The sequence below is a fragment of the Pan troglodytes genome, chromosome 12 (assembly GCF_028858775.2).
Source record: "Pan troglodytes isolate AG18354 chromosome 12, NHGRI_mPanTro3-v2.0_pri, whole genome shotgun sequence".
NCBI lineage: Eukaryota > Metazoa > Chordata > Mammalia > Primates > Hominidae > Pan > Pan troglodytes.
In genome coordinates this window covers 107345040-107360017 of record NC_072410.2, presented here as the reverse complement: position 1 = coordinate 107360017, position 14978 = coordinate 107345040, and the positions used below count along the sequence as shown (strand labels likewise).

Genomic DNA, 14978 nt, shown 5'->3' with positions numbered 1-14978 from the left:
CTGCAGTGTGGCCAGGATGGTAAACATAATTAGTATTTACCAATACCTAGTTTTTCACACCTTTCTGGACACATAGAAAACTATTTCCCAGCCCCCTTGAAGCTAAGAGGGGCCATAATACAATAAACGAACTGTAAGTAGAACCAATGTCACTTCTGGTCTAAGACAGTAAAAAGTTCCACCTATTATCTCTCCCTTCCCTTCCTAAGACCATAAACTGAGATAGTGGGACCCCAAAAGGTCACCACTCTCCATGGATCTTTTAATCATCACTTAAAACAAGCTGCCCAGGAGAGTCATGATCTCAACAGCAGGCTTTGCCACAAAATAAGGAAAAAATCTGTATATGATAAGCCACAGAAATTTCAGGACTTTGCATTTGCTCATTTGATTGCTTGAATTATCAAAATAGAACCTAGCCTATGCTGACTACTACAGCCCTAAGGACTGCCTGACACAAAATAGAAGCTCAATAAATAAGTATAGAATGAATGGATGGATGAATAGTCCATGTAAATATGGAACAACATGGAAATCTGGACTCTAATTCTGCCATTTGCTAGCTGGATGATCAGGGCAACTTACTTAACTACACCTCACTTACCACCTCATCAACAGACTCGGGCCAGTAACAATATTTACTTCAAAGGGTTACTTAGAATTAAATGAGTTAGAGCATATAAAAAGCACTCCAAATAGCTGCCAACACATTAAAAAGTGCTTAATACATGTTTTCATCTAAATAAGCAAATACAAGGAATGGGACTACTGTTAGGTTGTTTTTCTAGTATCTGAAAATGTCACTACTAAAAATTATTCCAAGTTAAATACAATATGCCTCAGTTGAATATGTTATTTGAAAGAAATAAAATTATACCAGCATTACTTCACTGTCCTCATTCAAGATGAAATTATTTCTTCCTCTATATCTTACAAAGGACTTATTTGTCTAAGACAAATAGCATAGTGAAATGACACATAGCAAAGTGAAGTGCCATAACTCATACTTACTGCAGTAACCCTGTCTCCACCATTAGTAACCTGCTTGTAATACGGTGATCCTGAAAGAACTCTCCAGGCAGAAAGGCCACAGCTAGAAGCTTTTGACATGCCTACTTCAGCAGTTTCACATCCACCAACAAGTAAAAGTCTAAAAAGGAGAAAAATTTTAAAAATCGATAAATTGCAAATATAAATAAGAGCAAAACAAAGAGAGCAGAAACAGTCACCTTGAGAAAGAAAATTTACCAAGTACTATTAATATATGTTAAACCTAGAAGGTAAATATTTCAGAGGAAACAATCAAAAGAAAACCAAACTGTTTTTCAATTAGAATTTCACCATATACTAAGGCTTAAATATTCAAGCACCTGAAATGCAGGTGGGAACTTAGAAATGAAGAAAAAATTTAAGGCTAGCAACTGAATATAAAAAAACTGTCTGTATCAACACCAATAAACTTTAATAGATGTGTAGCCTCACCCAGATACATTATGTATTAATTATGGCAATGTATCTGATGCAATGAGGGAGCCATTACAGAATGCTAGAAAGAAATGACACCCAGGAGAGACTGAATGGGAAACCACAGAGCAATAATTATACCAAAATAAGACTGGTTGGTAGTTTCGCTGCACACTATGAGTGGTTCACTTTTCTGTTCGTTACACTCCATTCATGACTGGAGGCCAGTTACCAACAGGGCAAACAGCCTAACATATACTAAAAGTTAGAAGACATTACTGTGTAACCACTATATAAACAAAGCTAATTAATAACGAAACCCCAACAGTCACAATTTTTAAAGCTATGTTCAGTACTTCTGGCAGGGATCTGTATAACAGACATCACAATTATCTGTCTAAAGAAAGAAAAAAAGTCTGAAAGTTCCGTTTACCTCCTTCTTGGCCATACTCATAGAAAAATCAAATCTTGAAAAATTTATGTTTCTACATAGAAATTGAAAAGTCAAAAAAACATAAAGTTATTTAGAGTTGGCATATCAGACTAACTCAGTTACAATTTATGTCAACTAAAGCTAACTTTAAATGTTATAAAATAAATATCAGTACCTCATGACATAACACCATGAGCTCTCAATACAGACCCTTCAAGACCAGTGGAGGTGTATGCCCAAGAGTAGTCAAAAAGCACTATATTATGGTAGAAAGCAACACCTGCCTTCTGTTAATTTTGTTCACCTTGTGTGGCAGACAACACAATGGCCCCCAAAAGATGTCCACATCCTAATCGCTGCAGTCTGTGAGTATGTTCTATTACATGGATTTAAGGTTGTAGATGGAATTAGGGTTGCTAATCAACTGACTTGAACTTAGGGAGAGTATCCTGAATTATTCAGGTGGCCCCGAAGTAATCACAAGGATCCTTAAAGGTAGAAAGGGGCAGCAGAAGAGTCAATGTCAGAGTAATGTAATGTGACACTCAACTGGCCACCGCTGGCTTTGAAGGTAGAAGGGGCCACAAGCCAAGGAATCTGGGAAGCTTCTAAAAGCCGGAAAAGGCAACAAAATAGATTCTCCCCAAGCCTCCAGAAAGGAACACAGCCCTGAGGATATGTTTGATTTTAGCCCAGTGAGACCCATTTCAGACTTCTGATCTCCAGAACTGCAGGGTAAGTTTGTGTTGTCACCAAGTTTGTGATTCATAGAAAATGAATATATACCTTTTTTCTTTCCCAGTCCCAAAACTCAGATGACCTGTCACACTCTAATGCCACTAAAAGCCCTCTTCTCATTTGACAACCCACTTTCTAAAGTGTTTCTGAACTAAGCTAACAATAACAATTAAAGAACTCATCTCTACCGTATACTCTTAGATCTAAATTTTTCAAAACTGTACAAAATCCTTCCAGGTTTAATTATGGAATGTAGCCCAACTCAAAATCTCAAAAACCATAAAGTAATTCAAATGCACTTTCTTCACAGAAACACAGCTTGGGCCTACACACAAAGCCTTTTCCCTACTGCCTTTATATGCGGCTGTAACAAATTTTCATCTCAGCAAATTGGAAGAAAAAAACTTTGAGACGATGCCTTGAAGCAACCTATTTTGGTTGTTCCTACCCTAAGCAAATCCTTAGAGCTAACATGTAATTAACCCTGCTCACCAGGGCAAAAGAGACTGTGGTCCAAAGTCAGGCTAGTATTATGAGTATTACTTGACTTGCCCAGAGCATTCATTCTTCTCAAATGATTCTATTACAGTAAAATATTTCACAAAAAAAGGAGTATATCTAGTGCAGATAAAATCATATTATCCCTCAGAATCTAACTCTCAATTTGGAGAAAATATTGATGAAAAAAGAAAAATACTTTAAACAACACTACAAAGATGCAATCAACAAAAACTAGACAGTGAGAAAATACAAGATAAATGGCCTGGGTTTTTTTTTTTCAGAACCCACATACACATAATCAAAGCAAAAGAGCAACAGATAGAAGGAGGATATGGAGAGCAGATCAATGAATTAAAAGAAAACATAGGTTGGGTGCAGTGGCTCATGTCTGTAATCCCAAAACTTTGGGAAGACAAGGTGGGAGGATTGTTTGTGGCCAAGGGTTCAAGATCAGCCTGGGCAACATAGTGAGATCTCATCTCTACAAAAAAAAAATCAGCCAGGTGTAGTCATAGGTACCTACAGTCTCAGCTACTCGGGAGGATGAGGTGGGAGAATCGCTTGAGGACAGGAGTTCTGAGGTTGCAGTGAGCCATAACCGTGCCACTGAACCCCAGCCTGGGTGACAGAGTGAGTGAGACCCTGTCTAAAAAAGAGGCAGGGGAAGGGGAGAACACAGTCTGGATATTTGAAGATACTGACAGATTACTGTTAATTATTTTAGATGCGCTAATGGTATCATGTTTATATTTTAGAGTCTTTATTTTGTAGAAATACACACTGAGATATTTACAGATAAAATAATATGCTGTCCAGGATTTACTTCAATATAATCCAGGGAAGGGTGGATAGGGAAATGGCTGGGTATACAGGTAAAATGAGACTGGCCATGAGCTGATTGTTGAAACTGAATAACAGGCACTAAGGAGTCAGTATACTATTCTACTTTTGTACATGCTTCAAATTTTCCATAAATTTCTTTCTCAAAAGTCCATTTGATAGGAAAAAAATCCTCTGAATAAATAGAAACAAAAGGGGTAATCTGGAATATCCAAAGTTCAGAATTTAATCACAACGTTTTTTCAATCCAAAAACATGTGATTCATAAAGCATACCTTTAAAAACTAGTAACCTAGTATTTAAAACAGTAACCTCTATTGAACCTCTATTTGAAAACTATCACTATTTAAGAATTCAATAAACTATATCAATATCACTACTTAAGAATTCAATAAATTCCCAAAGGCCATTATAAAACAGTTCCTTGATAACTGAAATAATGTCACTTTGATCAATGTCCAATATATATATTTGTATTAAAAACATATAATATAGTAAACATTAATATATTTATAATATATAATTTCTACTAATTAAATTTGTGTTAACATATGTCTGAAACTTTAAGTTGGCTGACTACTGAAGGAGTTGCAGACCTAAGTGATAATCCAGATTTTTTATGTCCTGGGTATTGTAAGACACTTCCTCTCTATGAATTCTGATAAATAGCATAGCCATGCATAGACAAAACCGGCTACAAAAGGCTAAGATCCCCTGAGAACAAAAGGGATTCAGTATCTGTTCCCAGCCTTTCCTCCGTTCATGCCAGACTGAAGAATAAGTGGAAAAGCAGCAGAATGATGAAACGAATCATGTGCTGTTCCAATCAGACAGATAGCAGCTTTAGGACACTGATGCTCCAGCTCTAAGAATGCATATGTGTTCACACACCCAAGTAGGCACGGGTGCTCAGGTATGTTTAAAGGGAAAGAAATGGAGATAACTGAATCAACATCTTCACAAAACAGGCAACTGGCAGCTGCTGAGTGCAAGGCAATGTGCAGGGCACTGAGTGTACAAAGATGAACAAGGCATGTGCTCTGCATTTAAAAGCTCACTCTCTAAAACAGAAAAAAAAAGGAAGAACACATGGGAGCATGAAATTAGTAGCACAAAAGATGACAGACCAATCTGAAGATGATAAGCAAATCTAAATCTACTGAAGGGTTTTTCTTCAGTTATACGTGCCAAGGGGCCAGCCTGGAAAACATGTCTCTACAAAAAATACAAAAATTAGTTGGGCGTGGTGGTGCATGCCTGTAGTCCCAGCTACCTGGAAGGCAGAGGCTGCAGTAAGCCAAGATCAAGCCACCACTTCAGCCTGAGTGATGGAGCAAGACTTTCTCAAAACAAACAAACAAAAACCCCAAGGGGTATCAACCCCAATTCAAGACTCCATTACTTTATTATTCAATAAGACTCACAATGTTGACGAAAACTAACCTACAAGTGATTAAGAAAATAAAAATAAAAGCAGGCTTATGGTGATGACTGGCCAAGTAAATAAACACGCTCCATCATCATCAGAGTGTTCAGAACAGGCTTCCAGGGCAACACTGGCCAGAAGTGAGGAGAAATAAAGTTCCACTGGTAAAACCATGTAACTTAAAAAAAAAGCCAGTCAATGGAAGAGAAGAGTCTGAAACTCAGCACAATATACTCAATAAATGTTTGCTGAGGGGCTGTGAATTGAAAGTCCACGTTTCTCATTAGGAAGCACAGAGTGAAGAAGGTACAAAGAGACCCATCTTCTTACTGCTTGTCTTCACTCTATGTTTCAGCAGTAAGATATGATGAGATAAGGTGGGAAGAAGGGAAGGGTCACGGCAATGGAGGCAGGGAAAGGTGGGGTCACACTGATTAAAACGGACAAAACAATGCTAAGCCAAGAATTTGGTATTTTTAAGGAAACATCGAGAAGAAAATTTCAAGCTTGTGAGAGTTACATGAATGAAGAGGGAGAGATACTATCTTCTTTGGTGGGTATTTTAAACATGCCAATTCCTCTTAATTTACAAATTGAACGCAATTTCACATAAATCCTGTAAGAATTTTTCATGGAACTGAACAAACTGGTTTAATGAAACTAGAAAAACACAGAATTCCCATAAGAAAATAAGTTCTAAGAAGAGCCAACTCAGTTCATGCTCATCAAGCTTTCACTTATGAGCTGGGCTTTGTGCATCTTGTCCTGTAAACATTTTCCTACCCTGCCATCATTAAGACATTCTCACTCAAATTTGACCATATTAAAATTTAAAACTTCCATCCATAAAATGAAGACTGGGCTTGTAATCCGAGCACTTTGGGAAGCCCAGGTGTGTGGATCACCTAAGCTCAAGAGTTCGAGACCACTCTGGGCAACATGGTGAAACCCCGTCTCTACTAAAATACAAAAAATTATCCAGGTGTGGTGGCGTGCACCTGTAGACCCAGCTACTCAGGATACTGAGGCACCAGAATCGCTTGAGCCTGGGAGGCAGAGGTTGCAGTGAGCCGAGATCGCTCCACTGCACTCCAGCTTGGGCTACGGAGTGAGACTCCATTTCAAAAAAAAAAAAAAAAAAAGACTGGGAGAAGTTATTTACAACACATAGAACTAACAAAGTATTAGTAGGCAGAATTTATAAAGATCTCCCAAAACCAGTTCAAAAGGAAAGTAGACAAAGGACAAGCAACAGCAAGTCGCAAAAAAAGAAATCCAAAAGCCAATAATGCAGATTAAAACAACACAGATTTACACCAATCACCCTCTAGAATGTTTAGGGGCCTAGTAACTCTTAAAAACTACTAGCGAGATTGCAAATTGAAGCAATCATTTTGGAGCAACTTGACAATATCAAATAAATGCACACAACTAACTACCCCACAAACTGCTCCAAGGAAACTATAGAGAAATTCTTGCACAGGTATATTCATCTTTTGGCCAAAAAAAAAAAGTTTAGTGTGAAACTTGTTTTGTTTTTTAGGATTTTTTACTTTTATTTTAAGTTTAGAGGTATATGTTCAGGGTTTTTATATAGGTAAATTGTGTGTCGCAGGGGTTTGTTGTACAGATTATTTCTTCACCCAGGTAATAAGCATAGTACTCGATAGGTAGTTTTTTGATCCCATCAGTACTATTTATAAAGCTGAAAAATTAGAAATATTTCAAATAGTTAAAAGGGATGGACAAATAACCAAACAAATTGTTCAGGAAAACATATACAATGTGAAGGGAACAAATACAAAAATATATATTGGAAGGTCACACACCAAAATTATGACAGCTGCCTCTAGAGGGAAGAAAGTGAGACAAAATAATGGAAGTAAGGAATTTTGTTTGTATTATTGTCTTTGATATTTATATATGTCTGTGAATGTATACACACACACACATATAAATGTGCATCTTAGGTCAAAGACACATTTCATATTTGTTCATTGCACGTAGTAGGTACGTAGGTTTACAGATGCTCCTTGACTTATGATCAGATAATCAATAAACCTATTGTAAATGGAAAATACTGTAAGTGAAAAAAGGGTGTTTTATACACGTGATGGGATGTCAAAACACACAACACAATATCCAAAACATGCTGGCAACACAGTATATAGAGTATCGTTTGCTTGCCTCATGACCTGATCATATTACCCTCATGGTTGCATGGTAGACTGGGAGCTTCAGTTCGCTGCCATACCCAGCATCATGAGAATATCCTACACATACTGCTAACCCAGGAAAAGATCAAAATGCTAAGTACAGTTTCTACTGAATGTGTATTGCTTCTGCACCATCATAAAGTGGAAAAGTCTTAAGTTAAAAAAATCGCAAGTTGGGGACCATCTGTTTATTACATCATTCTCTGTACTTCTCCTTCTCTCCCTTTTTTTTAACTTAAAAAGAAGAACATCAAGATACAATGTCCCAAATTATGCACATAAATTTCTCTAGTTAATGAAGTCTAGGGGAAAAAAAAAACAGTGAATTGGCTTTAACACGTTGCATCAACCCACAAAGGTAGTGAAATACTCAAAAGGAAATTATCATATAATTTGCCTTGTGATATTTTGAGGTTGTATATGCATTAATGATTATATCTTAAGTATTCTGGGACTGGGACTTACTACTAAAATAATTATTAGATTTTTTTAAGAAATCTAGTCTATAAAAGCTAACACTGTAGCAAATAATTTATATCATTAGCGTTACTTGTTTTTGCATTAAATTCCTCCACCTGGAATATTTACACGCAGTGGTAACCATTACATCCGTAAATATACAGAATATTTGACTTTTAAGTGCTTAATTTCAAAATAACATTTTGAAGCAAATATTTTCAAATTATCCTATGAAGATACAGTAAAATGGAATTTTTATAATACAAATTAAATCCTCTACACTAAAGCACACAACATGGGAATGAATTAGCAAAACTTTACTTCCCCTTAACAAAAACAAAAGAGAGAAAGAGAAAGAAAAAGATTATATTACCCAATAATCTTTGTATTAGTCCATTTTCACGCTGCTGATAAAGACATGCCCGAGACTGGGCAATTTACAAAAGAGAGTTTTATTGGACATACAGCTCCACATGGCTGGGGAGGCCTCATAATCATGGTGGAAGGCAAGGAGGAGCAAGGCACATCTTATGTGGAATGGCAGCAGGCAAAGAGAGCTTGTGCAGAGAAACTCCCATTTTTTTAAAACCATCAGATCTCATGAGACCCATTCACTATCACGAGAAGAACATGGGAAAAACTCGCCCCCATGATTCAGTCATCTCCCACCAGGTCCCTCCCACAACACGTGGAAATTACGGGAGCTACAAGATGAGATTTGGGTGGGGACACAGAGCCAAGCTATATTACTCTTCAACCTCAAATTTTATGGAAAATAGCAGGAAAATCATGGGTCTAGAATCAGAAGTATCAAGTTCAACTAACCTTTTCTAAAAAGAAACTATATAATCTTGCGACATTCCTTCCACTCATTAACATTTACTAAACTGCATATAACCAATGAGGAATATGCTAAGCCACTGAAGAAACATCTTAGTAAACTACTTCTAACTTTTCGGAAATCAATGTTCAGCATAACTCTTAACTCTCACATTTGTCCAGTATCACATACGGTGTGCCGGTTAGGGGGCTTGCATTCCTTCTATACCTTCCTTTTCTCAAACAACCAGGGATATGAATTCATATAGAGGAATAAATACGAGCAGAATCTACCACAAGTAAAATAACCAGTAAGCACTGACCACTACTGCACAACACCTCTTCAGAAACCTTTCAGTTAGGTACAAAAGCAGCATAAAAGACACATTAACTGCACAAAGGAAGAGGTCAAAGAAGGCTGGGCAGGGCAGCACCAGCAAAACGTTCATCCATTAAACAATTTCCCAGACAGATAAAGGGGTTAGGTAAAGAGCCTTCTAAGCCAACGGCATTCTAAGCCAACATGATGTACAAAAACACAGAGATGAGTTTGTAAATGGTGTGTTCAAAGAACTGTAAGAACTGCATTGAGTGCTTCCAGCCTCTAAAGAACAAGTGGGAAGTAACGGGGCAGAAGGTTCCAATAGGTCCTTAACAATACAAATATTCTGTCTTGCTAACTTCCTGGGCAAGAGGTTACTCATGCTCTACCTTCTATCACATAAGTTATTTAAATCATACCTCCATCACTATACTTGGAGTCATTTGGGTGCAGACACTGTGTCTAATTCATCTTTGTATCCTTTAGAGCATTTACCATGGTTGTTTCAAAAGACACGTCTCTCTGGGCACTATGTGCCAAGAACTACAGTGCCACAAAGATAAATAAGACATAGTCCTTGTCCTTGTCTTAACTTCTCTAGGCTTCAGTTCTCCCACCTGAGAAATGAAGAGGTTGAACCAAATGATGGATGAACTCTTTTCCAGCTCTAAAATTCTAAGAGTCAAAAACTCGAAGCAGGAACACAGGTATCAGACAACAAAAATAAACTCTGACTGATGGAGTGAAAAAACCTGAGGAGGAGTGAATTAAAGGGGCAGGATTAAAGGCAGAGGCCAGAGAAGAACAGGGGGCAGTATCACAGATGTAAACAGGGCAATTATGAGAAAAGGAAAGTACGGGCAGAATGCAAGCCCCTAAGCAGCAGACTATACGTGATACTGATGAACTGTGAAAGTTAGTGGGTACAGACAAACAGTTAGATAAAGGAGTAAGTTCTGGTGTTTGATAGCATAGTAGGGTAACTATAGTTAACAATAATTTATCGTATATTTCAAAATAGCTAGAAGAGATCTGAAATGTTCCCAACACAAAGAAATGGCAAATGTTTGAGGTGATGGAGATCCTAAATACCCTGATTTGATCATTACACATTGTATGCATATATTAAGATACCATACGTATGTAAAATTATTATGTAGCAATTTAAATTTTTTTAATTAACAAAAAAAGTTACACTAAAAATTGGTTCAAGAAGAATTATAAATGGCTTATTAAGAAGGCTCTTCAATCTAATAAATGTTGGAAAAATCTGCCATCTAGTGGCTTAAAACTCCTTAAAACCAAGGAAGGAATCTGTCCAATGACTGGTGTACTGAAGGCATACAACCAGTAGTAAAGAAAAAGAAAGAAAATACTCCCCATATCCCAAAATTTAAAACACCTTAGACCACACTTGGCAAAGTAAGGGCTCAAAAAATGTCACCTATTACTTCACAGCTGGAAGACATAACTCTTGTGAAAATTGAAATGTTCTCAATATTAATTCATTGTAGTATATCCTAAACATTCTTTACTACAAAAATCCTGCTAGCTCAATATTTTAAATTCTGCTTATCCTTATGTATTAAGGTACTTATAAAAAGAAAGCATATATAATCATGACACTTTACATTAGCAGTTCTCAGATATAACATAAGCCTCAGAATCACCTAAAAGGCTTGTTAAAATAGATTACTGGGCCACCACTCTGGAGCATATGAATCAGGAAGTCTAGCATAGACTCCAATAATTTGCATTTCTTTTTTTTTTTTTTAATTTTTGAGACTGGGTCTCACTCTGTCACCCAAGCTGGAGTGCAATGGTGGCGCAGTCACAGCTCACTGCGGTGTACCTCCCAGGTTCCAGCGATCTTCGCACCCTCAGCCTCCCAAGTAGTTGGGAATACAGGCACATGCGTGCCTGGCTAATTTTTTTCTTTTTTTAAACTTTTGTAGAGACAGGGATCTCCCTATGTAGCCCAGGCTGGTCTCAAACTCTTAGGTGCAAATGACCTTTCTGCCTTGGCCTCCCAAAGTGCTGGGATTACAGGCACGAGCCACTGTATGCAGCCAAGAATTTGCATTTCTAACCATTTCCCCAGTTTTTCTGATGCTGCTGGTCAGGGACCACATTTTGAGAACCACTGCTTTACTTTATGTTTGAATCTGTTATATGATCTCTAAAAGATATACTTTACTATAGGTCAAATTATGAAGCATCAGACTATTTAGTCAACATGTGCCTAAGAATAATCACAGAAAACTGATTATATTGAATGATTAATTATTAAAGACAAAACATGGGAATTTTTCCTGGACTTCTTAGTTCACTAATGAAATCATTCCCTGGCAATTTGATAACTGGGCATCATATTTAAAACTGAGTGGTACTCGGCTATAATTTTTTTTTTTAAATACAATTTAGAGTTTAAAATCAAGAAGTATGGAAAGGCCAGGCACAGTGACCTACATATGTAATTCCAGCACTTTGGGAGGCCCAGGCAGGTGGCTCACTTGAAGCCAAGAGTTAGAGACCAGCTTGAGCAACATGGCAAGACCCCATCGCTCCAAAAAATTAAAAAATTAGCTAGATGTTGTAACACGTGCCTGTAGTCCCAGTTACTCAGAAGGCTGAGGAGGGAGGATCGCTTGAGCCCAGGAAGTAGAAGCTACAGCAAGCCAAGATCACATACATCACTGCACTCAAATATGAAAGACAGAGCAAGACCCTGTCTCGAAGAAAAGAACTACGAAAAAATCTATGAAGTCCAATACGCCTTACTTTCTACCTCCCAAACAGAACTAGACCCATACTCAGACAGATTGTTGGATGACATAAAATAGGGGCCAGAAAACATTCTGTGTAAAAGGCCAGATTATAAATATTTTAGGCTCTGTGGGCCATATGGTCTCACACAACTACTAACTTATGTCAGAGCATGAAAAAAAAAACAGACAATATGTAAAACAAAAAAAAGTGTGGCTATGTTCCTATAAATCTTTCTTTATAAACACAGAAATTTGAATTTCATATAATTTCCATGTATGATAAAATATTCTTTTGAGGTTTTTTTCAACAATTTAAAAAATATAAAATCTATGCTTAAAAACAGGCCACATTTGGCCCACAGGCCAAAGTTTGCCAGAGAAAAGCTTACTGGGCATGGGAATCAAAGACATGAATTTACCACTCAACAGTCATGCCCTCTTAAGAAAGTTGCTTAAGCCTCTAGGAGCTTAGGTTTCTCTACATACACAATAGCAGTTATGAAACCATCTCATGTTGTGATGAGTAGGATTCAGCATATATAAGTATCTGGTCATCAGTAAAAGCTCTATAAAGTTAATTTCATCTATTATAACCTTAATTTCAATTGAAGTCAATTCAATGTCAATTCAGAAAGTGTCTAAAACTTGCAAGGTGCTAATCTAGCAGTGTAGGAAATACTGTGTAATGAAATCAAGTATTCCCTGCCCTTGTGGAGTTAACAATCTTATGGCATTACTATATTATTAACTGACTGCAATCTTAACACTACCTTCTTCGACCCAGCTGGCAGAGATGATCCCATCTTATAGCAACATCTATTCTGATTCGTTGGTCACCCTGAAGAGATGTTACCAAAGAAACACTGGTGAAATTAGAGTCTCACTCAACTGTAATTTCACCAAAGAAGAGTTTGGAAAAAACCTGTTTTAGACATTCCATTCATACAGTTGTTCCACCTAGCTCTTACATTTTAATTCTTCCAAAGTCAGGCTTTCATTTATTTACTGAGAAATATTTATTGAGCACCAATTATGTGCCAAGCCCTCATCTAAAAGCTGAAAATAGAGCTGTAAATAACACAGATGGAAGTTTCTGCCTTCATGGAACTTACATTCTAGTGTATTAGTATTGCTTTCTCTCTTTATATGCTTTGACAAAGTCAAGTATATTTAATAATTTAACTAAAATCTACTGACAGGTACTCCATGCAAAGCACCGTGCTGCTGAGGCTAATGATACAGTTCTAAGACAGGGTGTTTGGCTTTAAAAACAACAATGACATTTTGAGATATACAGAAATTTACACATGCCTAGAGTTATCTAGACCAGGAGCCAGCAAACTCCAGCCCCCCAAATCAAATTCAGCCCACCATCTATTTTTGTAAATTAAGCTTTATGGAACACAGCCATACTGTGAATTTTATATGTTGTCATGTCTGCTTTCACACTACAAGAGGAGAGTTTAGTAGTTATAGCAGAGACCATATGGCCTGCACAGTCTAAAATATTTACAATCTGCCCTTTTACAGGAAGTGTGCTGACCGTTGGCACAGAGCAAAGAAAACATGAGAGGGTGTAATAGGAAGCTAGACAGATTAAAGGCCAAACTACAAAGGGCCTTTAATACTAATCTAAGAAGTTATATATCTATCCCAAGGGCTAAAGAAAATCAGAGGATTTTTAAGTAGAGAAGTAAATGATCAGAGTTGTACTTTAAGACCTGTAGTTCTTTCTGGCAACAGAAATGAAAAGAAATTAGAGGAAGAGGAAACAACTTGATAAGTAAATTGGGTCAGAAGTAATGAGGGTCTGAAGTATAAGGATGGCACTAGAAATGGGGAGGAGGAGGCATACTAAAGAAGAAGAATCAATAAGGCTTGAAGATCATGAGTTGAGAATTATCTAACATAAATCTCAAGTTTTGGCCTGGTGGAAATATTATACCTCAAGATATGGGAATACATGAGAAGAAGCAGGTTTGAAGGAGGAAAATGATGAACACAGAATATAATAAGTAGGAGGTACTTGTGAGCTATCCAGGAAAAGATGTTCAGTAAGCGAGTGAATAAATAGCTCTGTGGCCTAGGAGTAACTTCTGGGATACAGACTTCAAAGATATTACATATGCATTCAAGTGGTTAAAAACCATTAGGTCTGGATAAGGCTGCCTATAAAAATATATAGAATAGGTAAGGGAAAAAAATATGGCCAAAAGATTCCATTAAAACACCATGAGAATTAATAACCAAGTTTAACGTAGGAGCAATATGCAGTTGACCCCTGAATACCACAGGGTTATGGGCGCCAGCCCCCAAGCAGGCTAAATCCACGTATAACTTTTGACTGCCCCAAAATTTAACTACTAATAGGCTAATGTTGACCCAAGCCTTACTGATAACAAAAACAGTCTATTAACACGTTTTATATTTATTACATACTATATTCTTACAGTAAAGTAAGCTAAAGAAATGAAAATGTTAAGAAAAATCATAAGATTAAATACATTTACAGTACTGTACTGTATTTATCAATACTATATGTTTACATAGTCTGTTTACAAGATCGATCATCTATCTGAAACGGTGCGCACCACAGCTGCAGATTCAACCTATGGCACATACTGAGCAATTCAACTTTTTCTTGTCATGTCATGACTTTTCCCTGCTTCCTGGGAGCACTTCCAGCATCACTAGTGACACTTCGTATGGGTCCCATGGCATTATTCAAGGTTTACAGTACTGCACTAAACACAATGAAAAATACATGAGAACCTCGAGAGATTACTTTTTACTATGATACGCAATTTCCCGGAGAGACTAACTGCTCAGTCAGCCTTCCATATCCATGGGTTCTGCACACGTGGATTCAATCAACCACAGATGAAAAATATTCAGGAAAAAAAATGGATGGTTGCATCTGTACTGAACATGTATAGACTTTTTTCTTGTCATTCTCTAAACAATACAGTATGACAACTATTTACAGAGCATT

At 37.1% G+C, this 14978-nt stretch overlaps 1 protein-coding gene across 9 annotated transcripts in view; it reads right to left on the bottom strand.

Moving 5' to 3' along the window:
• Positions 1–14978, bottom strand: part of NBAS (NBAS subunit of NRZ tethering complex) — a 393028-nt gene that overhangs the window by 340410 nt on the left and 37640 nt on the right. For all 9 annotated transcript variants that reach the window (XR_010149189.1, XM_001161679.8, XM_009442024.5 and 6 more), the window contains one exon: positions 1012–1150. Coding sequence is in view for 8 of the 9 variants with exons in the window: in XM_001161679.8 (XP_001161679.4) it covers positions 1012–1150 (139 nt within the window). In the remaining variant the exon portion in view is untranslated. The remainder of the gene's footprint in view (positions 1–1011; positions 1151–14978) is intronic.